Below are 24,546 nucleotides of genomic sequence, written 5' to 3' on the forward strand. Positions count from 1 at the left end.
TTTTCCTAAGAACACTTTTTTTTTTTGGAAAAGCTGCTTTACGGTGAAGTGATGATGTAGATGTAAAAATGTCTAATGGTATATAGTATGCTGTCAACATATGTACATATGTAGTAATATTCCAGGCATTTTTATTGCAGTGTAGTGTTATGGCTTCCCAAAACGCCAGATAAAAATCATGTTTAAGAATATTAAGGATTAAGGAAAGTGTTCCTTAGGTGATTGCTGGCAAAATTCACCTTCCCCCTATAACACAGTAAATGGACAGTGATATATTTTCGGTCTTACTTTCCGATAAGTTTGGATTCCCAGTTTTCAGAGCTGCTGCGTGTCTAACGTTTGTGACTTTCTTTGGTTGTCTTTTCGTAGAAGTAGGTGCCACGGTGTAAGGTAAATGTGCTACGTTTCTGTTTTGCAAACATTAAACTCCACTTTTTGAACACACAGTGATAGCAAAAATAAGTCAAATATGTAATGTCTATTTAAATACATTTCATTAAATCGTTGGTGCTTAAATTAGATTGCATGCTTTGGCTAGAGTCAACAGTGTAAATATTAAAAACTTCAAAATTCATGTGTCCCATCTCTCTCTTCTCCATACCAGATACGAGGTTGAAATGTGTGTGAAAACTTCTCCTACCCATTTAAATACTGCAAGGGAAAAAAACAAGCTTTTATGCCAGGACTTAAAAAAAAAATACCTGCCATTAAACCTTTTATTCAGGACATTCCAAATTTGCTTTGCTAAAGGGATTTATTCACTGCTAAAGATACACAGAGACAAGAGCTGTTTTTAAATGTTTATCACACCGCCCCTAGTTTTGCGCTAAAGAAAAGTACATTTTGTATTTTTAAAAATACATGCTCATTAAACAAAACTCTCCAAAACCTTAGCGCCCCCACCTAGCTGCCTTCTAGGTTTCAACTTGCGAGTTTCAGGTCCTTGCACAACACCTAAGGCGTGCAAAACTCTTTTTCTCGCTAATCCTGGCAGAGAACAGTCCGAAGAGATCTCCCTCCACGTCTCCACCCGAATTCCCTCTCTTCCCCAGATTCCACTCGCTTCTCGTTTTCCCTCCGCCCCCGTCTCCGCCAGCCCAATCTGTCAGAGAGGTTGTGTACAAACTGCGCGGCCGCCCTGCGCGCGAAGCTCGTGGCCCGAAAGGGGTGCGGTCCGCCTGGCGGAGGCGGGGCTCTGAGCCGAGCTTCTCCCTTTTCATAGGCTAGCCGCTCAGGCCCGGCCAGCTTCGGGGCCCCGAGATTTGTCGGAGCGCTGCCAGTCTGGCCGGCTGGCCCCGCCTCCCCGGAGTTGGGTAAAATAGAGGCGGGCGTCAAGTGTCAGTAGTCGCGGGGCAGGTACGCGCGCTAGCAGCTCGCTCGCGGAGACAGGCAGTGGCGGGAGCGGACTCCGGGGAGCTAGGGAGCGCGGTGGGGCGGGGCGGGAGAAAGTGGTCGCCGGGTGGACGTCGGCGTTTACGCGTGGCGGAGCGGAAGAGTTTGGCTTTTCTTGCGCGCCTTTGAAAACCGCGCCTGCTTGTGAGCTGAGGGGTCCGTCCGGAGCCAAGCTCGCCGACCCGAACAGCGTGGGCGAGGTGGGAAGCGCGCTCGACTCGCGCCCCGCGCCCGGAACCGCCCTCCCCACCTCCGAGTGCCCATGGCTACGCGGGTGCTGACCATGAGCGCCCGCCTGGGACCCGTGCCCCAGCCGCCGGCCCCGCAGGACGAGCCCGTGTTCGCGCAGCTCAAGCCCGTGCTGGGCGCCGCGAACCCGGCCCGCGACGCGGCGCTCTTCTCCGGCGAAGAGCTGAAGCACCCGCACCACCACCCGCAGGCGCAGCCCGCGCCGCCGCAGCCGGCGCCGCCGCCCGCCGCGGGCCCGCGGCTGCCCGCCGAGGAGCTGGTCCAGGTAGGAAGAGCCGCTCCCCTCCCTCCGCCTCCCTCCCGGGCCTCGGGCGTGTCCCGCCGCTGCGGCGCGCGGGCGACAGGGGCCGCTCCAGGCTGGGGCGCGCGTCGGGGCGCACCGCGGCCCAGGGTTGGGGGGCAGCCCCGCCCTGCCCTCCTGGCCTGGTGGGGGCACCCGGTCTATGGGGAGTCTGCCCTGGCTGCTCTGTCCGGGAAAGGTTCAGCAGGGAACTGGTGCTCACGCGCACCTTAATTGTTTTTCTACCATTTGGGGGATGAAAGCTCGTTCCTCACGCCGGACCTCAATTCCATGTGTCTCCTAAATCCGCGGCCTCCCGCTGCCCTGGCCTTAGAGGTCACCCGCTGTCCCGACCCACGGCGTCCCGGATTCAGTGGGAACGCAAATGGGGGGGGGGGTGTTGGAGGGAGGCCCCTCGGGGTGCTAATTTAATATCGCTTGGTGCAACCTGCTTTAGACGCGATCGTAGGGCTCCTTTGGACAACGGGAGTTAGAAAATCTAAGGTGGTGTTGGAGCGCTTATTTTTCCTTAGAAAAGAAAGGAAAAAAAGAAGGACCGGGAGGTGTTGTTTTCTTCATCTGCGCGTAAATTTCCTCCCGGAGCCGCGTTGAAAGCTGGCAGTTGGCTTTTACACTTGCCCGGCAGCCGAATTAGAGCAACCGCCTGTTTCTTTCGCCCACGCAGGGAGTCATATAGCCCAGAAAAAACTTCCCGGGACTTTTAGCCTGTCCCAGGGAAAAAAAAAAAAAATTGAAACATACCCACATGCAAACAGCTGGAAGAGCTAAAATCAGAAACCACTAACCACCATGGGAGCAAAGCGCACGAAAGGGTTTAGTTCGGTTTATTTCAAGACGCCTCATTTAATACCCCCTTGGTATACTGTGTATTCGCTATACCCAGCTCCTGCTCCGGGGGTCTGCGAGTGTCACCGTGCTGTGCAAGGGCAGCGGCATTTGTCAGAGATGTGACTCACAAGACCAGCGCGGTTTTATTTTTAAATCGTATCTTTGCGGGAAACCCGAATATGTATCCACATAAAATGATTCGGGGTCTGATAGCTGAAATTAAGTAGTAGCCAAAAAAAAAAAAGAATGTTATTCACTTCTTAAAATGCCACGGTTAATAATTCTGTGAGCATCTACTTGGGGGTGTTGTTTTGTATGTATGTGTTTCTGTTGAAATTTCCTTTCAGTGCTAAAAATTTTAGAAGTTTGTGTTATACTAGGAAAGATGATAGTTACAGAAGACTGAAGAGACCAATTACAAGCTGGATTATGTCCTAAAGAAAAATCACCATTTTAAAACCATGTGGGCATTTGTCAGTTTGCTGCTTAGAAGACGCAGGAGGATAAGGGATGACTGAGCTTTTTACAGAGTGAGGGGGAATGTAGCATTGGCCCACTGAGAAGGACACGGTAAATGTTTGGCTGATGACTGTGCTGGCTACTAGCAGCCTCTCCACCCACGGCCCTTTAGCACCACTCTACCAAAGGAATGGTTTTCCCCTAGGTAATTAAAGATCTGTTTTAGATAGGGATATGAATAGGAACATTTCATTATCATATTAACCAATTACAGAATCTGCTGATTAAAATCAACATTTAGATCAAACTGGTGGAGAAGTTGGTTGGTTCTCTCAGTGGATACTATGTTTTGCTCAAAACATAGTATTTAAGTTTCCATTGAACTGTAAACTGGAAAAGGCACTTAAATAGCCAAAGAATATGTTTTATATTAGCTATTTCAGCAATATCTACCCAAGCAAAAAAAAAAGAGAGAGAAATTTTGCAATATTAACCTTAACCATAAAGGTTTACTGAGGTTTTTTTTCCCTTTTCAACCACTGGATTTACCTATATGACATGAATAAGATAGAGATAATTTGGCCTTATTACAATACTGTATTTTCAGTTGTAATGGAGCAGAGAATCCTGCTTGTATATGAGTGATGATAAAGTATACTTTATTATTGCATCAGAAAGGAATATTTTTTCTCTTTGCTTCCTTTTTCTTCTTGATTTGTCTCTTTCAGTTTTTGTCTGGGGTTGACTGGGTGCGATTTTACCAAACACTTGTTATACACATTTTCGTAAGGTTTTTGGTGAACCATTTGTTACACAGTTGACAAACCTGATAGGTGTATAAGCAACACTTAGAGGAGTTTGCCTTGGTACTTTTCATAGAATTGTTGGAAATTTTTAGTAAGCAGTTTGTTCTTCCCGAGATGATGAATTGGGCGGATTATACATATTTCTATCTCTTCTTTTTTAGACAAGATGTGAAATGGAGAAGTACCTGACACCTCAGCTTCCTCCAGTTTCTATAATTCCAGAACATAAAAAGTATAGACGAGACAGTGCCTCAGTCGTAGACCAGTTCTTCACTGACAGTGAAGGGTTACCTTACAGTATCAACATGAACGTCTTCCTCCCTGACATCACTCACCTGAGAACTGGCCTCTACAAATCCCAGAGACCGTGTGTAACACACATCAAGACAGAACCTGTTACCATTTTCAGCCACCAGAGTGAGACGACAGCCCCTCCTCCGGCCCCAACCCAGGCCCTCCCTGAGTTCACCAGCATATTCAGCTCCCACCAGACCGCAGCTCCAGAGGTGAACAATATTTTCATCAAACAAGAACTTCCTACACCAGACCTTCATCTTTCTGTCCCTCCCCAGCAGGGCCATCTGTACCAGCTCCTGAATACACCGGATCTAGATATGCCCAGTTCTACCAACCAGACAGCAGTAATGGACACTCTTAACGTTTCAATGTCGGCCGCCATGGCAGGCCTTAACACTCACACCTCCGCCGTCCCGCCGACCGCCATGAAGCAATTCCAGAGCATGCCCCCTTGCACATACACCATGCCAAGTCAGTTTCTTCCCCAGCAGGCCACTTACTTCCCCCCGTCACCACCAAGCTCAGAGCCTGGAAGTCCAGATAGACAAGCAGAGATGCTTCAGAATTTAACCCCACCTCCATCCTATGCTGCTACCATTGCTTCTAAACTGGCAATTCATAATCCAAATTTACCTGCCACCCTGCCAGTTACTTCGCAAAACATCCAGCCTGTCAGATACAATAGAAGGAGTAACCCCGATTTGGAGAAACGGCGCATCCACTACTGCGATTACCCAGGTATGTGATCCTGCCTGGCTGAAGAATCTGTGTGTGTTTAGTGTGTTCATGTGTGCCATTTTCCACCTCACATTCCAGCTGTACATGGGAGAGGAGTGGTTGACATTTAAAAAAATTCACCTGCTCTGCTCTTGTCGCATCCCAGTGTCCAGTGCCTTACCCAAGTAACTGTTTAGTTACTTTGTGCTTATTTGATATAGTAAAAAAAAAAAAATTTGGAATATTATGGGGAAAAAAAGTTACTGGACTCTTTTCTTTTTAATGTTAAATACGTGAGAGTCTTGCTACACTTACGTTGTTACTGTAGCAATCTAAATTGGAGTTCTTAATTCTAAATGAAGTAACCTGGAAAGGAATTACTTAAGTAACATAGGGGAAAAGAAGGGGTGGCAATGAAGAGTGGGTTGGTGCAAGACCAGACCATCTATAGAATAGATTTCAAGGTTGGTTCTGATAGCATGTGAGCATATGCTCTTTCTTGAATGAGATATGTGGTCCAAAATATAAATTGATGACTGTGATAAATATATCTGGAACTTGCTGGCATAAGCTAGTTTATGATTAATACAGGGTATAATTTATTGACTGTGGTACATGATATGACATGACATACTAAATGAAAAAACAAGAAATGTGGGAGTACAGAAAATTGCAGTCATCTTGGGTAATGGTTTAACATTGTCAGCTCTAGAGCCATTAAAATTTTTTAAATGACTGAGGTATGTGTTACTAGTGTAAAGCACCTACTGGTATAAACATAGATTTCCCATTTGTAGTTTGGCTTGATTGTCTGCTCTCTTTCTGCTAAAGTGAAACATAAAGCAAATCACTTTATACCTTTAATCAGGTAATAGGGGAGTATGCTTTAAAACATCTCTTAAAACTGAAGCTTCAAATATCTCCTTGCATGAGAGATTTCATCTTTAAAGCCCGATTTTAAACACTGAATCATCAGATGTAAAGATTTCAAAAGGATCTCCAGAATGACACGCTGTTCTTCTTCTCCTTTGTTTCAGGCTGCACAAAAGTTTATACAAAGTCTTCTCATTTAAAAGCTCACCTGAGGACTCATACTGGTATGTAATTTTCTTGTTAATTCTGTGAGTTGTGTAAATAGTATAAGTGGTATTCATCCTTTTAAAAGCCAGCACATGTTTGATCTCTTCTTTCTTCTGTCAACTTTTATTTTTTAATGGCTTACCTTTTTCAGCACTGGCTTGGCTCAAAATTCAGTTCAGTGAAAAAAGTTTGGTTCCAGGAAGGCTGATGTTCCCTCATTAAGGCCTTGCCCTGTCACCTCAGATAGAATTAATTGCTCCCAAACATAAACAACAATGTTTACTAATGGATTTTAAAACTTTAATGGCACTGCTATTCCTATCTTGAAGGAAAAAAATGTAACTCATTTTCTCCCTCCGTAACAAATCAGTTGGCTTCTATAAAACTACATCAAACACTAAAGCCTTTTCCATTTAGCAGGTAAAGCGTAATTGCTTAATAAATTATCTTAATTTCACCTTGAGCCTAAAATATCTGTGTTTAGCATGTTTTCCCTGCTGGTAAAAGGTGGGCTGGAAATTGAAAAATACTAAAATCAGGCAAAACTAGGGTCATGGTTTGAAAGCTATTTTACATTCTACCCCAGTCCATATTATACATTGGAGAGACTTTATTCCAGCTAGTATCTCATCCGTGTTTAAAATGTTTAGCCCTATAATTTTATAAAAACTTTGTCAGATCTATACACTCATTTTAAAATGCTTTTTAATTTCAAAACTTTATATCAGAACTTATTTGAGGACGAAATTAGGTGGTGGCAAGCTGTAAAAATCTCCAAATACCCAAAGTATTTTTAAAACTATGGGTGGTTACCATTAGTGATTTTCTTAAAAAGATAGACCTAAAGGAAAGAACCTATACAAAGTGATTGTATTTTTTTCCTCTCCGTAAATGCAGCTTTAACCTAAAGTTCAGAGAATAAGTTTGCTAATAAAAGCAATGACCTAGCAAAATGTTTTATTCCATCATTGCTATGGAAACCAAAGTATTCAACAGTTCCTTTGAATGGGCTGCTGGATTAGTGTGAGGACTTGAATCTCCCCAGGCTAGATGTTACTATGGAAATTGAGTTTTGATAAATGAAGTAGTTATCTCTAACTGCTGCATTAAAAAGTAAAAGCCTTTGAACAAAGGTCAGTGCTGAGATAGAGCTCAAAGAGGAACATGGCTGCAGACATTTCATATGCGCATTGGGAAGTATTGCTTGATATCCCAGTGATAAATACTACTTAAAATCTAAATAGTGTTGGCGACAATGTGGTAGATTCCAGGGCTTTCTGAGAAATTGCTTTTAAAGAAAAGACATCTCCTGCATTTATCAGTGAAAGCAGTGGGTTGTTTCTACCTCAAGTTTTTAGGTGGAGACAAAAGGCTATCTCCTAATCCCAAAGTAGAAGTTATATTTATACTTAAACAAACACCCATTAAGCATGTAAACTCAATCTGAAGTTTTCAGCATACAAATGACAAGACCATGAAAACAGTCTCTATAGAAATACTAAACTATCCTTTTATAGAATATACATTTTATATTTAGGAAGAAACATTGAAAATGGATTTTTACCTGAACTATGATTAAGGAGAAGAGGAAATAACTTCAGAACTTTTGAGCTGTTTTTTTTCTCCTTTGAAAGTCCTTGAAATGGGAGATAGGAAGGAGGAAACAATGTTTCTCCTGAGGTTAAAGTCTCCTAATAAAGAGGAACGTGATTCCATATATCGATGCAATCAACTGCTTATTGCCGGGATGTAGTCAGGGCATATCTAAATGGCCTTGCAACCCCTGGCAGGGTTTAGTGCTCAGAATGCTTATACCTGGGATTCTGGAACTTGACCTGCTGGCAGGGAAATTTAATAGTGGGTTGTCTTAACGATGCTTATACTGAAAAAGATAAAAACCAACTAAAAATAAGATGTAGGCCTAGTTTGAATCCCATGTATCAACTTTTCCACCCGATCATAAATGTGTGTCCATTGACATCTGATGAGTGAGACCCCGTAATCCAGTTTAATAAAGTTTTGTTTGATAGCCTTTCAGATGCCTCGAGGAGGGTTTGTGGCAGACTTGTTCATCTGGCTAAACCCGTTCTTGGGTAATCATAGAGCATTGAGGTTGTTTTCTCCTCATTTTTAGTTTCTACACAATGCCTTTGAAAATTACCTGTGCGCTCTCATTGCATCCTCCCCACCCTGTCGTTTTTTAATGAATGTATCTGAAGCTAGTGAAGTATTTTTTTTTCTTCTTCTTTTAAAGGCCCAGGTATTTCTAAATAACTTCTGTCAATGTAATTAGCTTTTTTTGTTAGAGGACTTTAAAAATTTATATGGGAATGTTGATATTGTATTTTTGATATAAAAATTTTTTAATGATTGCCACTTTAGGCAGAATGTGCAGGACCCTAGGACTTCTTTAGAAAATAATTTTAATTGCTTTAAAATGTCAGGTTACCTTATGTTTTTAAAATGTTTTAAGCAATTAAAACAACCTACGCCTGAGTTCTGTTTAATTGCTTATTCTGGATTTTTAGATTGCAAATGCTTCTTGACTTATAAACCGAACATAAGGGTATAGTCTTTCTCAAATGACGTTTTTTTAAAAAATTCGAGATGAAAGGGTAGAAAATAGCAGTTGGAAGTCTCATAGCATTCAAGGTTTTCTAGGTTTATACATTTTGATTTCTTTATTCAGAAAGAATATACAAAAGTAATACAAAGCTCTATATAGTTAGACAAAATACCTGAAATTGATGTTGCCTCTGTTCTAGGGGAAAAGTTGTAAAAAGCATGCTGTGTCTTTATATGTGATAGCATACTTACTGGCCTATAGGGATATCCTTATTACCTGTGTGGAAGTGTTTGTGTGTTACTTCTAGCATATATGTGTGTGTATGTGTGTGTGTGTATATATATATATATATATATATAGCACCTCTGATTAGAAATAAGTATGGCTTATTTCTAAGGCCATACACTTAGGCAACAGTGTCACAAAGTGTATATTTCCAAATAAAAATATTTGTCCTTTTAACAGCATTTTAAAAAGCACATTGGCAAGAAACTGAAAACATTTATCACCCGATGCTAGTTTCTTGGTATGCCTGAGTCCCATGAGTTGAAATGCTGCTTTTACATTGAGTGTGGAAACTTCTTTGAAAATTGTTTACACTTTAGTAAAAAGTACTTACTTTCTAAAGAAAGAGTTCTGAAAAAGCAAACAGTGCACTCTGAATACCGATGTTTGAAATCTGAGTAGTTTTAGTCACATGTGTAGCTGTGCACTTAGCCCTGGAGTATATGGTAAAGCAGTTGGGGAAAGAGGGTATGGTAAGGTTTTATGGTCATTTGGCAGCTATCTGGAGCAGGGCAGAAAGTGAGCAGTTGTTCATAGTCTGAGCAGCACACACACTGGGCGTCAGTAGCCATTAGATCCAGACTCTGTGCCCAGGTTGCTACATGTGGACTACATGATCCCAGAATGACTGCCGCTGATTGACAAGAGAAGGACAGTTGGAAACACCCCCAAAAAAGAAAATGGAAACATACAAATAACATAATACCAAGTGGACCGTGGGTGAAGTGAAGCACTGTCCTGTTAGAATCTCACAGCTGTATTCGGGATTCCTTGTTTAAGAAAGAATTTCGCAGTAAGCCTTGGAAAGATTTCTAGCCCAAGACTACTTGTAAAGGGGCTAAATTCCCACCTGCTGCCTCACTTCCTGTGTAGAACACTTTTCTAATGACATTTATATTAAGACGGTACTGTGTGTACTTCAAAATACATAATCTCTGCTAGAGATTTGTTACTCAGTTGATTTTAGTTTCAGTTTGTGTACTAAAAAATCCCTAGGTATAAATTCCTATTTAGTTCCTTGCTCTACACTTACTATCCATTGGATGTCTTAGGTATAGATTTTTGTTTTAAAATACTGGCCATGTTGATAATAAAGGTATTTTCATTTGCAGCACTTCCCCACAAATAGAAAACATTCAAAATGTTCTGAACATGAATTATTCCTTTTTTTGTGGAACTGTGGGAAGTGGTAAAACATTTTTAAAAATATAGAAAGGAATTAATTTCCTTAAAAAATGATTTAGAATTAAAATCAGAATAAGATTTTATATATGTGTGTGCATACATATATGTCTCCATATATACGTATATAGCCTTAGTGGAGATCATGCAGTTTGTGTCTAGAGATCAATGTTGGTAGGGGTGAAAAAATTTTGCAGGATGAAATTAGTACTCAACTGATATTTTTGAGTTTATATTTGAAAACTGCAGGAAAAAGTATCCCATTTAGCCTGTTATGTGTTACCAGTTAGACATTCTTAAATTATTTTTGTTTGCAGCTTTGAAATTTATTTTTCTATATTGAGAAGTTCAAGTTAACATTAAAAAAAAAAGTAGCTATAAGAGAGTCACTCATTTAGATGCCTGGAAAGGTATTTATGAGCATAGAAGCTTAGAAACAATTTCTTTTTAATGACTCACGGGAAAGGTTTAACTTTGCTTCTGGGACTTGCTCTTTCATCTGAAAAACATTTACATAGGAAATTGATTAAACATTGTTTTGAGATGATAAAGCATATGGAAGGTTAATAAGTATAATTTGATTAAGCAGACATTTTTGATTTTTCAAGAATCCAAAGAGAATCTCTTCTTCCCTGTTTTTATAGATTAGTGGGAGAAGATAGTTCGTAAATGGACTAAATAGAATTGCTGAAGTCGAGATAGAAACAATTAGCTGTGAAGATAGTGAGGACGGTAATGTTTTTAAAAGTAAAGTATTTTAATCACCAAAGGTTTTTACTTTGGCAGATATTTTTAGTTTTATAGAATGTAGTAGCTGTTTACTTGATGACCTACATCTTTTCAGGTGAAAGATTAGAAACAAAGTAATGTCCTAGTTTAGCAAGTATCTCTGTAGCAGCATTCCTATTCTGTCAGCCTGTATTATTTATATCCAAGAATCTCTTACAACTCCGATTAAGGTGAGTTGCTGTTTTAGAAGTGCCCCATAGGTAACTTTCATTAAAAAACATCCTGGCAGAAGAATATACCTGTGACTACTTTATAAATGCACACTGTTTAGAGCTGGGAAGAATCTCCAGGTCAAGATAACCATGTTAAGTGCAAATTTAAGGAAAGGATAATTAGGACTCATTCAGTACTAGAAAAATGAAAATATAGAATTTTTCTATTTTGGTTAAAAAAGGTAAAATATTTGGTTTACCTTTTGGTTAAAAAAGGTAAAATATTTCACCGAGACTTTACTCTTTAAAAATTTTACTTTGGGTTCTTATTACAAGAAAGTGAATCTGAATGTCATATTTGTGTCAGGAGACTCAGGAACTGGTATTTCATTAACACTGTCAGTGATAGAGGATGTTTTTGTCCAGAACCCCTGGGGCTCAGATGGTAAAGAATCTGCCTGCAATGCGGGAGACCCTGGTTGGATCCCTGGGTTGAGAAGATCCTCTGGAGAAGGGAGTGGCTACCTGCTCCAGTGTTCTTGCCTGGAGAATTCCCTGGACAGAGGAGCCTGGCGGGCTCCAGTCCAGGGTCAAAAAGAGTCAGACACAACTGAGCAACTGACACTTAGGAGAAGTGGCGGAGGTGCTTAGGTGCCTAGAGATTGGTCCTGCTGGGGTAGAGACTGCCACCTTGGGTGGCATGCCCACCCCTGTTCTGTGTGTCTTTGACCAGCACAAGGGGCTCCACAGTTCCTTGTTTTTCCTCAAATCCAGTCCAGTTCTGGAAAAGAAAACTTGTTTATGTAGAGTTGATTTACCCTTGTACAACTTCAGGATGGACAATAAACTGATTCGGAACATGTCCTTCTGAAGAGTTTAAAAGTACGGTCCTTGTCTAAATGCACATTTAGTCAGATAACACTCAGTGGTCCTTGGCAGAAGGAACCAGGCAAAACCCTGCTGCAGGTGAGGCCATGGTAAAAAAAAAAAAAAAGACACAGTATGGTAGCCTTACACTAGATGCCTCCCCGTCTCTTTTACCTTCCCGCCTTTTCATGAGTGAAAATTCCCAAGTTGGTCAGCCTCAGGACACACTGTGATTAACCAAAGGTGCCTAAGGAGGGTTGGGAACATCCCCTGGGTTGGGAACATCCCCTGGAGAAGGGAAGGGGAATCCACTTCAGTATTCTTGCCTGGAGAATTCCATGACCAGGGGAGTCATGGGGTCACAAAAGAGTCAGACACGACTGAGTGACTAACGCACTATTGACTACTGAAATAATTTATTCCACTTTAACAGTCAGAATAGAATATGGATGTTAAGGAGGTATGGCAATAGAAGACAGTCTCTGTGTTTGAGGAACTTTCATGGCTAGTTAAGGAGGCAGAATACAGTTGTTTGAAGCCTTCATTCAGCAGTATCTGTGCCAGTACAGATCAATCATTTATCAAACATTAGGTGAAGTGAAGTGAAAGTCACTCAGTCATGTCCGGCTCTTTTCGACCCCATGGCTCTAGCCTGCCAGGCGCCTCTGTCCGTGAAATTCTCCAGGCAAGAATACTGGAGTGGGTTGCCATTCCCTTCTCCTGGGGATCTTCCCAACCCAGGGATCAAATCCAGATCTCCCGAATTGCAGGCAGGTTCTTTACCATCTCAGCTACCAGGGAAGCCCAGGATGTACATTAGGTACATTTGCAAATACTAGCAATAAAAATCTTTGAAATGAAATGCCTGCCCTTTTGTTGCCAAGTATAGGAGATGTACTGCAGTGACCTTTAGTAAAAAATTTTAATAGAAAATTACTGATATAGATATATAAAAATATGAACTAATGAGCCAAATCAAAATCACCTTACTTTATGTTCTTTTAAAGACATCTAATATTTCCCTATGAGTTTCTTTAATCTTGGTATTAATGCTTCTCTTTTTTTAAAACCTTTTATTAGAATGTATACTGTTTTAGACGGAGAAGGCAATGGTAACCCACTCCAGTACTTTTGCCTGGAAAATCCCATGGACGGAGGAACCTGGTAGGCTGCAATTCATGGGGACACGTAGAGTTGGACATGACTGAGCGATTTCACTTTCACTTTTCACTTTCACGCAATGGAGAAGGAAATGGCAACCCACTCCAGTGTTCTTGCCTGGAGAATCCCAGGGACGGGGGAGCCTGGTGGGCTGCCGTCTATGGGGTCGCACAGAGTCGGACACGACTGAAGCGACTTAGCAGCAGCAACATACTGTTTTAGAATCTAAATTCCTTAAGTCTCTAGTGATGGGAAAAGATCTGATGATTATTGAATTGCATGAAAATATTTTCCTCCTGAAATAAGAGTTCATTTTGTGCATCAAGGACTCAAATTCTAAGAATTAAGGGGGGATTCTCTGGTGGCTCAGATGGTAAAGAATCTGCCTGCAATGCAGAAGACCCAGGTTCCATCCCTGGGTTGGGAACATCCCCTGGAGAAGCGAAGGGGAATCCACTCCAGTATTCTTGCCTGGAGAATTCCACGAACAGAGGAGCCATGGGGTCACAAAAGAGTCAGACACGACTGAGTGACTAACGCACTATTGACTATTGAAATAATTTATTCCATTTTACCAGTCAGAATAGAATATGGATGTTAAGCTATTTGAGGTCAGAGACCAAGCCTTATTCGTTGCATTTTGCAAGTCACCTGGTACAGGTTGTGATTGTTAGTACATATTACTCTCGTTTCCTAAGCATTGACTTTAATTCTGATTTTTGACCTCTATCAAATATAATTGATTGGATTTAGTTTTAGCATCAGGAAGGAAACCAGATATATAAATTTGCTGTAACAAAAATATTACCTAAAATAAATAAGATAAATTTTACATCTATGATACTTTTCTTTTGTTAGAAGAATCTATGTAGAACGTTCTAGGAAAAGGCCTTAGTGTGAATCTGTTGAACATGTTCAGCCAAGCAGAGAAACTTCCCATTCTAGTGTGGTAGATTCATAAGTCATTTTTTAATTTATTCAACAGAAAAAAAAAATAGCTGATTTTTAAATTCATCACTAAAGCCTTTTCAGATTCTTAGCAAACATGTTCTGCTAACTCATTGATGTTCCTTTCAGTTCAGTTCAGTTGCTCAGTCGTGTCCGACTCTTAGCGAGCCCATGGACTGCACCATGCCAGACTTCCTTGTCCATCACCAACTCCCAGAGCCTACTCAAACTCATGTCCATTGAGTCGGTGATGCCATCCAACCATCTCATCCTCTGTCGTCCCCTTCTCCTTTTGCCTAGGGTTCCTTTAGCCTAGGGTTAAAGGAGAGCCATCATTAGGTGGTATTTGGGGATTGTCAGTCCCAGCACAGGACAGCTCTTAGAAGTCCACACGTCCTGAAAGGTGGGTGTGGGTGTCCTTGGGGGCTGGCTCAGCTGGGATGTGTCCTATGCTTCAGACAGTCTTGAGATTTAAGGCCTGCTTTGAGTCCATTAGGCTAGTCGTTAAGTAACCTGGACAAACGGCTTTAGAATCTTTAAATAAATGTGAACAATACCTGTGTATTCCTTACATCATTCATATAGCGCCTGTATCAGTGTTTGCCAATGGAGGGTATAACTGGGACATTGAGGAAAAGTGGCAGGCCAGGCTTCTCAACATGACCTCATTGTTCTGCTTCTAACTCTTGGAGTTGTTGTTGAGGATAAATGAAATATGAGCACCTGAGTCAGAACGTGCTCAGTATCTGTTTCTGCTTGCTCCTTCCTTCTCCTGGTAATGGTTTTGCTTAACATTAATTGACTTCATCAGTATGGACAATATGTATATTTAACCATTGTTTTTTTAAAAAAAGGATTAAGGATTTCTAGTAAAAGAGTCCTGGTAATTTTATAAGATGATGAGAAAGTTTACACTTTATTTGAGATAAAGCTGAAGCTTGTTTTTTGTGCTGTACATATTTGTCACTTTTTTTTCTTCTTGTCTTTGGAAAGTTTCACATTAACCACAGCATGAGAACTTAAAAATACAGTTGATGTTGAAAGAGCTTAACTAAATATTTTAAATTGGTGGTATTGGAAGGAGATTCTGTAAAAATCCAATTAAACTTTTGAAAGCTCTATCCTGTTGAAATAACTTAAAGGAAGTTAGTTTGGTTTCCCAGAAGTACTATGCATAGTGTTTCTGGCTGAGGAAGAAAGACCTGAATCTGCTATTTATTTGGCCAGAAATTGGGTACCAGCTTCCTCTACAATGTTTTACTTGAGCGGTGTTGACACTTGAACAAATCCCGTACAAACTGCCCCAAGTGGGGAACAGTTGTCCTTGCTTCTGTGGTAAAGCTCCGGCCCCATAACTAACATCCAGAAACTGGTAGTATTCTTGGCTGAATACTCTATAGATACGTATAAATTGAGAGCAAAACCCCAACTGTTTTAGGAACTTTCATGGCTACCGTTTTTCAACCAATCAGTAAAGTAAACTTTTAAAAATACTGATGCAGTTTATTGCTTCCTAGCCAATAAAAATAGTGAACAAAAAGAGTCTAGTGTCCCTTGTTTCTTAAATAAACTTTGAAAATTCAGTTCTCCTGCCATTTAATTATTCAATTCAAAAGACTAGAATGACTCCTTTTTAAATCAGGCACTTTTTTCCCCCTTGCCTCAGACATCAGAAATAACTTTCTCTTCACGTTAAATGACAGTGAAGTATTTAGCCAACCTGTTTGTTTTGGTGATTTATTTTTCACAGGGAACAAGAACAAACACTGGGTGTGCAAAAAGCCTTTTTCTGTTTGATTTACATCAACAAGAGTGATAGCTACATTTACTACTGGCATTAAGACATTTCTATGTATTAAACATACGTGAATATAAGCAAAAGAAAAGTGGTTTATTTCTGGTTACTTAAAAGGTTTAAGTGTATTAGCTTAAATTCTTTGAATTTATTCTAACAGGGGGAAAAGAAACACTTCAGGAAGTTGAGGTGTGCATTTTTAAAATGGAGCAATAGGAACCAAAAAGGGAATTAAAAACATAAAAAGTATTTGTGTGTTGGTTTGGAACCAGAAGTGAGGGAGAAGGGAAGGGTGGCTCAGGGATACTCACTCCAGGAGTTGAAAGAGAAACCCCCTGGGAAATAATTGGTACAAAATTCAGAGGGCTGCGCTGGGCCTTCTGTCTTTGTCCTTATGGGGTTTTGTTGTGGAGTCATGTTATGAATTATGTGACCCTTATGGAGTCACAGTGGTTATCAGGACAGCAAAAATACATTAACCACAAACTGTGGAAATCTCGGTTGATGTGGACAATGTCTTTTAAAATTTGGCCTCAGCTGAATAATCTTACAACTTCCTGAATATGATCCTGTTAAATCAGGCGGAGAAAGGTAGTTGAATTTCACTGTGGTACTAAGTAACCAGTATTCAAAGCAACGCGGGCTTTTCTCCAGCAGAAGAAAACATTTTAAAGAATTTAGAAGTTTGGCTATTCAGAGTATTCAAATGCTATTCAAATAAAACTCAGCAGTTATATAGAGTGGAATCAGGAAGAGAAAGATAAATACCCTATTCTAATGCATAGATAGGGAATCTAGAAAAATGGTCCTAAAGAATTTATTTCCAGGGCAGCAATGGAGAAACAGACGTAGAGAATAGACTTATGGACATGGGGAGAGGGGAGGAGAGGGCAAGATGTATGAAAAGAGTAAGATGGAAACTTACACTACCATATGTAAAATAGGTAGCCAACGGGAATTTGCTGTATGGCTCAGGAAACTGAAACAGGGGCTCTGGTGTCAGCCTGGAGGGGTGAGATGGGAGAGAGGTTCCAAAGGGAGGGGATATATGTACACCTATGGCTGATTCATGTTGAGGTTTGACAGAAAACAGCAAAATTCTGTAAAGCTGTTATCCTTCAATTAAAAAAAAACTCATCAGTAAGCCAGCAGTACTTGAAGATGCAAATTTACCTCACAAATTCTCATCTTAAATTCATAGAAAATTATAACCAAGTTAAGCATCAGTAGAAGAACTACTAGTGATTGCTTAGTGAGAGATTCTTTGGTCTGGGGGTTTATTTAGAGGAATACTCTATCTTAAATAGGATTAATTGATTCTAAAACTGGGAATTAAGGCTGCCTTATAAATAGTATGGGCTTTCCTGGTGGCTTAGATGGTAAAGAATCTTCTTGCAGTGCAGCAGACCTGGGTTGGGAAGATTCCCTGGAGAAGGGATCATAAGTTATATTTTTTTAAAAGGTGACATTAATTTTGTTTGTATATCAAAAATGTACAATGATGTGGGGCAATTACATGAAGTCAGAAGCTGGTCTGTGGTGAGGAACAGCAAAGGCCTTTGACAAACCTGGGAATTTCTTTGTGTGTCATTGTGGGCAGAATCCTTTTGGGCTGTCAATATGGAGTAGTTTTGAAAGGTTACCAGCAACTAGCAAACTTTAGACAACATTAAGAAGAATACAGATTACAGAGGGGTGGGGGAGTGGCTCAGATAGAGGGGTAGGGCGGTGGCTTAGATGTCAATTCACTATTTAAGTGAAGAGAGATAGGAAGATTGAATTAGAGGCTTTTATATATTACATATATAAGTTCCATGAGTTCAGGCATTTTTGTTTTATCCTAAGCAATCAGGATAGTCCCTGGCATATAATATGCATTTGACAAGTCATTGATGGAATGATTTTGATAGTCTTTCTGGTACAGTGCATTGCAAAGGGAAATTAAATGTGCATGACACCACAGTTAAGTTATTGGTACCAGACTTCCTGATCTGGTAAAATTGTTAAATATCAAATGCATAAAACTTTAACACCATTCAGCTTTAATCTTTAGTTGTTTTGCTTCAGTCTGAAAAATGGGAAGATGTGAATATATGCATACTGGAGGGAATTTCAAAGAGCTAGTCCATTTTGGAAAGCCATGTGTTAAGTGAACTGGCTTGTGTGCTGGCATTTCACAGTAGCTAGTGTAGAAACTTTTAGGACCACTTTGTTGCAGTAAAGGGTCTCAGTTGTGGTCCATTAAGTTGGTGATGTGAGCAGCTCCTTCTTGTAGCTCCTGAATTTCTTCCTCCCTTGCCCACCTTAGAGCCATTAGTCCCGCTCTGATTCAGTTGGGGTTGGTTGGTATAGAAATTACATTGGCACAGTAATAGTAAAGCCACTCCAGCTCATCTAGTCATCTCATGGATTTACATGTGCAGGAACAGTTCAGTGCTCATCAAAATATGAGCACTGATTCATCCTGCACATGTATTTTTAAAAATTGTTTAAAGAGAATTTTTAGACAATTTAAAAAAACGGAAGTACAGTTGATTTGCAGTATTTCGTTTTAGCACATGTTTTAGGTGTACAGCAAAGTGATTCCCTTATACATGTATCTGTTCTTTTTCAGCTTGTCCCATGTAGGTTATTGCAGAATATTGAGTACAGTTCCCTGTGCTATACAGCACATCCTTGTTCGTTACCTATTTTGTATATAGTTTCGTGTATGGGTTAAACCCAAACTCCTAATTTATCGCCCCCCCACCCCCACCCTGTAAAATTTCCATTTTCCGTTCTTCAAAAGTACAGAGTACTTAATTAAGGACTATTCTGCAAAACAGTGACTCTCTGCACTAGATGCCCTGAGCAGTTTCTAGTTCATCAGGAATCCACATACCTTCCTCCGTAGAGGCTGAGTTTGAAAGAAGCCCCTTGGCAGACAACACGACCCGCCTTGTCCAGGGTTGCCAGCTGCCCGCTCACCTCCCTCTTGGTCTGTTGCGCAGGTGAGAAGCCGTACAAATGCACGTGGGAAGGCTGCGACTGGCGGTTCGCGCGCTCGGACGAGCTGACCCGCCACTACCGCAAGCACACCGGCGCCAAGCCCTTCCAGTGCGGCGTGTGCAACCGCAGCTTCTCGCGCTCCGACCACCTGGCGCTGCACATGAAGAGGCACCAGAACTGAGCTGCCCGCGCTGCTGCCCGTGCATCCTCCGCCGCCTGCCCCACACAGCTCACTTGGGAAGATTTTAAACCACACAATTAATTCTATATATATATAAAAGAAAACGAAAACACAAAACTGGAAATGTATATTTTGTATATTTGAGAAAACAGGGAATACATTGTGTTAATACCAAAGTGTTTGGTCCTTGTCCGAATCTGGAATGCTTGCTATATGCTGGCTTGACCCAGGCAGATGCCCTCATCTCAGACAGGTAGCCCCATCTCAGCGTGGGCTGGGCGTGCAGGGTGTGCTTGCAGTGTTCTTCCCAAAGCACCACCATTTAATGTGACAGTGTTTAGCAAACAAGTCCGTTGGGCACAAGAAGACAGCTGGATTGTGTGTCAAGATTTTGCTTGACATCAGAGTTTTTTTCAATACAAGATAATTCTCTAGAGATATGCAGCGTACCTGGCAATTCACAAATAGCCATTGAACAAATGTGTTGTTTTGTTTTGTTTTTTTATATGAGTTGCCTATATTTGCTATTCAAAATTTTGTAAATATGCAAATCAGCTTTATAGTTTATTACACGTTTTCTAAGATTCTTTTGGGGAAAAAAAATCATAATTCTTTTGAAAATAACCATGGATACATTTACAGTTAGAACTTGTGGTAAGATACCTCTTAAAACCTTACCAAATTCATTTCTGTGGTAGGTAGAAGTAAATCACTCAAATGAACTTCAAAAGCAGATTTCATGCACTGATTAAAATCGGATTGTTTATTTTAAATACAAGCTACATTTTATATGAATTGTGAACTCAAGAGCTTAAAGATAGTTAGAATATTCAAAAGTTAAAACATCTTACAATAAGCTAAACAGTATCATTTTTGAAAAGAAGGATATATGTAGTTTTCACTTGGGAATGTTGAATTTATGATGCAGTTTTCATATACGGAAACGTTGAATTTATGATTCAGTTTTCATATACTGAGATGTTTGCTTGTGCAGTACAATTGGTTAAATGCCAATTTATGTGGACTTTGCATGTAATATACAGTGAGACACAGTAATTTTACCTAAATTACAGTGCAGTTTAGTTAATCTATTGTTAACACTGACTCAGTGTCTGCCTTTAATTATAAATGACATGTTGAAAACTTAAGGAAGTAAGTGCTACATATATGCAATATAAAATAGTAATGTGACACTGATGCTGTTAACCAAAGGGCAGAATAAATAAGCAAAATGCCAAAAGGGGTCTTAATTGAGATGAAAATTTAATTTTGTTTTTAAAATATTGTTTATCTTTATTTATTTTGTGGTAATATAGTAAATTTTTTTAGAAAATTTTCATAACTTGATAAATTATAGTTTTGTTTGTTAGAAAAGTTTCTCTTAAAAACGTGTACATAGATGACATGGTGTAAATATTTTGTAAGAGGCTTCAAAATGTTTATACGTGGAAACATACTTACAGGAAAAGCATAAATTGGTTGCTGTTTTGCTTCTTTTTCCCTCTTATTTTTGTATTGTGGTCATTTCCTATGCAAATAATGGAGCAAACAGCTGTATAGTTGTAGAATTTTTTGAGAGAATGAAATGTTTATATATATAAACGACAATTTTTTTTTTTGAAAATAAAAAGTGCCTAAAAGATTCATGTTGTGCCTTCTTCCCCTACCATAGCAAAAACAATGAGCAAATTCCTCTCTCGTAACTATTTAAAAGGGTCTGTTTAATGCAGACAGTTAATAAAGTAATTCCCACTTTGAACCAGTATCTACCTTTGTTTAACATGGAAGAGAGGAATTTGTTTTTACAATATCAAAAGTATAAAGGGAGGCATACTTCATGAATGTTGATTTCCCCTATTCTGGTCAGTACACACATACATTACTGATTTTATGTTTTCAAGATCATTACCGTAGACACTGGAGGTAATTTGTATATCCTAGTTTAAATTTTTTTTTGGTTGCGCCTCTTGGCTTGTGGGAACTTAGTTGCCTGACCAGGGATTGAACCCAGGCCCCAGCAGTTGAAGAGCTGAGTTCTAACCACTGGACTGTCAGAGAATTCCTTGTATATCCTAGTTGTATTGTCAGAGGTAAAACAAGAATAAGGTTTTTAAACTTTTTTTCCTTGTCAAAAGAACAAAATTGATTTTAACCACTAGTAACGATATACCTGGGAGCCTACACCTTGGCTTCTAGTGTCACCTCCAGTGAAAAGAACTGGGGCTTCTTGGAGACATGGCTGATTTTGAGAGTGGATGTACAAAATAAACCTGGAGTATCTTACAGCGTAAGACTGTAAGCAATCATAATTCCCACAGTGATGCAGGAATGTCAGAGCAGCAGTATAAAACATGATTGAATTGTAACCAATCCTGTTTTTTTATTAGCACGGACCTATGAGTCCATGCTAATATAAATGATTGAAAAAATCGGAAAGAGATCTGAAAAGATCTCCAGTTTTTGTAGATCGAGTCTCTGGTAGAATGTAACTCTCTACTCTTTAAGTTCAGGCTGCATAAAGTGACTTTATTACAAAGAGTACAATATAGCCAAGAGGGAAGGGAGGGGGGTCACTTTACAGTTACAAAAACCTGCCAAACACTCAGCTGGTGATCAAGGTCCTTGTCAACAGATAAGTCATGTTCTCGAAGTATATACTCTTGGTTTGATGTGATGAAAATGGGACTTTGCCTCTGTGGTCTTCCTCCTAAAACACGTAAGCCCTGTGTAAGCATGAGAAAGACATTAGACATCCCATATGAGGGACGTTTTGCAAACTATCCAACCAGTAGTCAAAACTTAAGGTCTTGAAAACGGGAAAACTGAGAAGCTGTCACAGCCAAGAGAAACCTAAATGAAACAAAAACAAAATGCGATTCTGGAACAGAAAGGACATGGGGGAAAACTGAGGCAATTTGAATAAAGTATGAAATAGAGGAAGCTGAGGGTGGGGTATATAGGAATTCTGTATTATCTTTGCAGTAACTCAAACTTCTAGAATAAAGTTTCAAGCAGAAGCTAGAGTGAAAGTTTAGGATAAAGTTTGGAGTGAAGGAAAAGAATTCAGTATCACTGTCATATATTTTCAAGAAGTGGAAAAACCCCTGATGGAAAATAAGGTAAAATTGCAGTTACATAATTTGGCATCGTGAGTTTATTCAGCCTTCCTCATTACTGGACCCCTCATTCTCCGTGTCACTCAACTCAGCTCAAGAAGAGGGCATGCTCATTCCCCAGCCGGAACCTCATTCTTTCATGGGTGTAAAACATAATTTCTTTGGCTTAAATTTATTTCTAGAAATTGAGATAGAAAGCCTACCAGGTTTCTGAAGCAAAGACAGAGATGTCTAATGATGCATCAGAGATGGGTAAGTATTCAGTTGATAATTATAAGAATTAAGTTTTCTTGTGCCTAGAAACGTCCTGCTTGCTTTGGTTCCAGCACTTAACTGTATTCGGCTTCCTCACGCTTCAGTACCAATTTACTCCAGATTACAGATCACAAGTGTTTCTAGTGTCTCCTTTTTTTTTGGACCAGGCAGCATCAGGGGTCTTAGTTCTCCGACCAGAGATCAAACCACCACCTGGTTCATTGGAAGCACTGGACCCCCGGGGGAGTCCCTCTCTCCCTTTCTTTATTCTCCTTTTCTCCTTTTGTAGAAAGCTGCCCTTTCTCTTCTCTTGCCAGCTCCCAGTTCACATCCTTGTGTGCCAGAGCACAGTTCAGATGCTGTCTTTCTTGGTCACACTCAGTAGAACCTCTTTTGCATTTGGAGACAGGATGACACTTCAGCATTTGAATATTTTCCAGCTTCTTTCGTGTATGTTTTTCCTCCTCAGATTGTCAATTTCTTGGAAGAAACACCACTTCTCAGATTGCTTTTGTATTCCTGCTCTTAGTGATTGATAAAGCAGATGTCAAAAATAGTTTTACAGTGCTGTGTGAATTGGTTTAAGCCCTGAAGGGGTTGAATCTGTCTGATGGTCAACAGATTTCCTCTTCACGTTGCCCTGTTGATGCAGCGTTGGCGCTGGATTCTTGATCAGGTGTGTGACTGAAACTGATTACAAGGTGAGCAAACAGGTAGTGCCTTGTGAATTTTCAAACATTGAATTTTCAAAGGGAGAATTATTTTAGACAGTTGTGCCTAACACACTTTCAAAGCTGCAGACAATTTAATTTCTCATTGTTAGCATATCCACTAAATAAATAGCTGCATTCAAATATGCTGTGACCAGTTTCTTGATAAACAAGCTACCCCAACTAGATGAAAATTGATTAAGACACAAGATTCCAGTTAGCCAGAACATAATGATGTTATTTGACATCAAGTTAGTAATGCTCCGAGCTTTAACCATCTTCCGTTGGTTGTCATTCTCCCTTCCACCCCCTGCCCAAGTTACCTCATTTTCTGTTTTGCTTCATTATGTTATTTCATTCTTACGATGCAGCTTGTGTTAAATGCATCACTTCATGGCATCCAATTAGAGAATCCTTAGATAAACATGACTTGGCCTGCCTACATAAAAATTTCTTCAAAATCTAGCTAGATTCCTTTTCCTATCTGCAACTAAGCCCACCAGAGCTCTTTGGATTAACTCATGGACTGTAACATAACAAAACAGAGCTTTATTCTCCATTACTAAATCTGGTCTCTACTTTGAAGTTAACCAAATTCCATCTTTGGTTAGATTCTTTACTGTAGTCTCGAAGTAATCAATAGGAGACACTCCCCACCCTCACCCCCCGACCCTTTTTACTCATACTAGAGTTACCAGTGACAAAACCTGGCAATTATTTATATTTAATATTTGTATAAAAATGATTATTAAGGCAAAAAGAAGCATAACAAATCACATGAGAGCTATGTATAATTAGAAGAGTTTGCTACAGGAAAACTCAGAATGTTCTTTTTTCTTTATAAACCAGCAATCTTTATTTTACTTAACCACTTTTAGTGATTACCACCCCATGAAAGCATTTGGGGTGATAGAAATGGTAATATTCTTGAACATAAATGTAAAAGCTTAATGCTATTTGGCATACAAAGACATTTGAATGATGATGTATGTATGAAACCATTTGAACAGGAAACTAAAACACTATACAGACTTCTAGGAAAAACAAATGGTAGGTTAGACACATCTAATTTTGCAGCTTCCTTAAAAAACCCACTAAAGTGAAGAGTTTTTTTCCTTTAAGGAATAACCCTATGAGTAAAAAAGGAAAACAGAATTACCAACAAGCTTGTGATCACTGGGAAAAGCTAGATAGATGAGGCAATAAGCTGAGCAGGACTGAAAAAGCTAAATCCTAAAGTAGTGGTGGAGAAAACTAGGAACAAACCTGATTCTAATCCCCACAAAAATCCCAAAAGATCTCAGGAATCTGTAGTCTCAAATACTTCTAAAGCAGAGCAATATGCACTTGTTAAAAGTTTGTCTAAGAAGTTGTTAATTACCTAGTTCACTTCTTCCCCTCCCCCCACTCCCGCTATAACAT

General features: G+C 39.9%; 1 protein-coding gene across 1 annotated transcript; it reads left to right on the forward strand.

The window, feature by feature from the left end:
- The first annotated feature begins 1,331 nt into the window (after positions 1 to 1,331).
- Positions 1,332 to 20,687, forward strand: KLF5 (KLF transcription factor 5). Its single transcript, XM_070380582.1, has 4 exons — positions 1,332 to 1,906; positions 4,197 to 5,070; positions 6,087 to 6,146; positions 18,865 to 20,687. The coding sequence occupies exons 1-4, from the start codon at positions 1,655 to 1,657 to the stop codon at positions 19,041 to 19,043; spliced, it is 1,365 nt and encodes a 454-aa protein (XP_070236683.1). The 5' UTR covers positions 1,332 to 1,654; the 3' UTR covers positions 19,044 to 20,687.
- The last annotated feature ends 3,859 nt before the right edge of the window (positions 20,688 to 24,546 follow it).

Source organism: Bos mutus, chromosome 12, assembly GCF_027580195.1.
Source record: "Bos mutus isolate GX-2022 chromosome 12, NWIPB_WYAK_1.1, whole genome shotgun sequence".
Classification (NCBI taxonomy): domain Eukaryota; kingdom Metazoa; phylum Chordata; class Mammalia; order Artiodactyla; family Bovidae; genus Bos; species Bos mutus.

Excerpts from the sequence above, each read along its gene's own strand:
- KLF5 (XM_070380582.1), top strand. The coding sequence starts at position 1,655 with ATGGCTACGCGGGTGCTGACCATGAGCGCCCGCCTGGGACCCGTGCCC. Across the intron at positions 1,907-4,196 it reads CCGCCGAGGAGCTGGTCCAG|ACAAGATGTGAAATGGAGAA; the intron begins GTAGGAAGAGCC and ends CTTCTTTTTTAG. Across the intron at positions 6,147-18,864 it reads TCACCTGAGGACTCATACTG|GTGAGAAGCCGTACAAATGC; the intron begins GTATGTAATTTT and ends TCTGTTGCGCAG.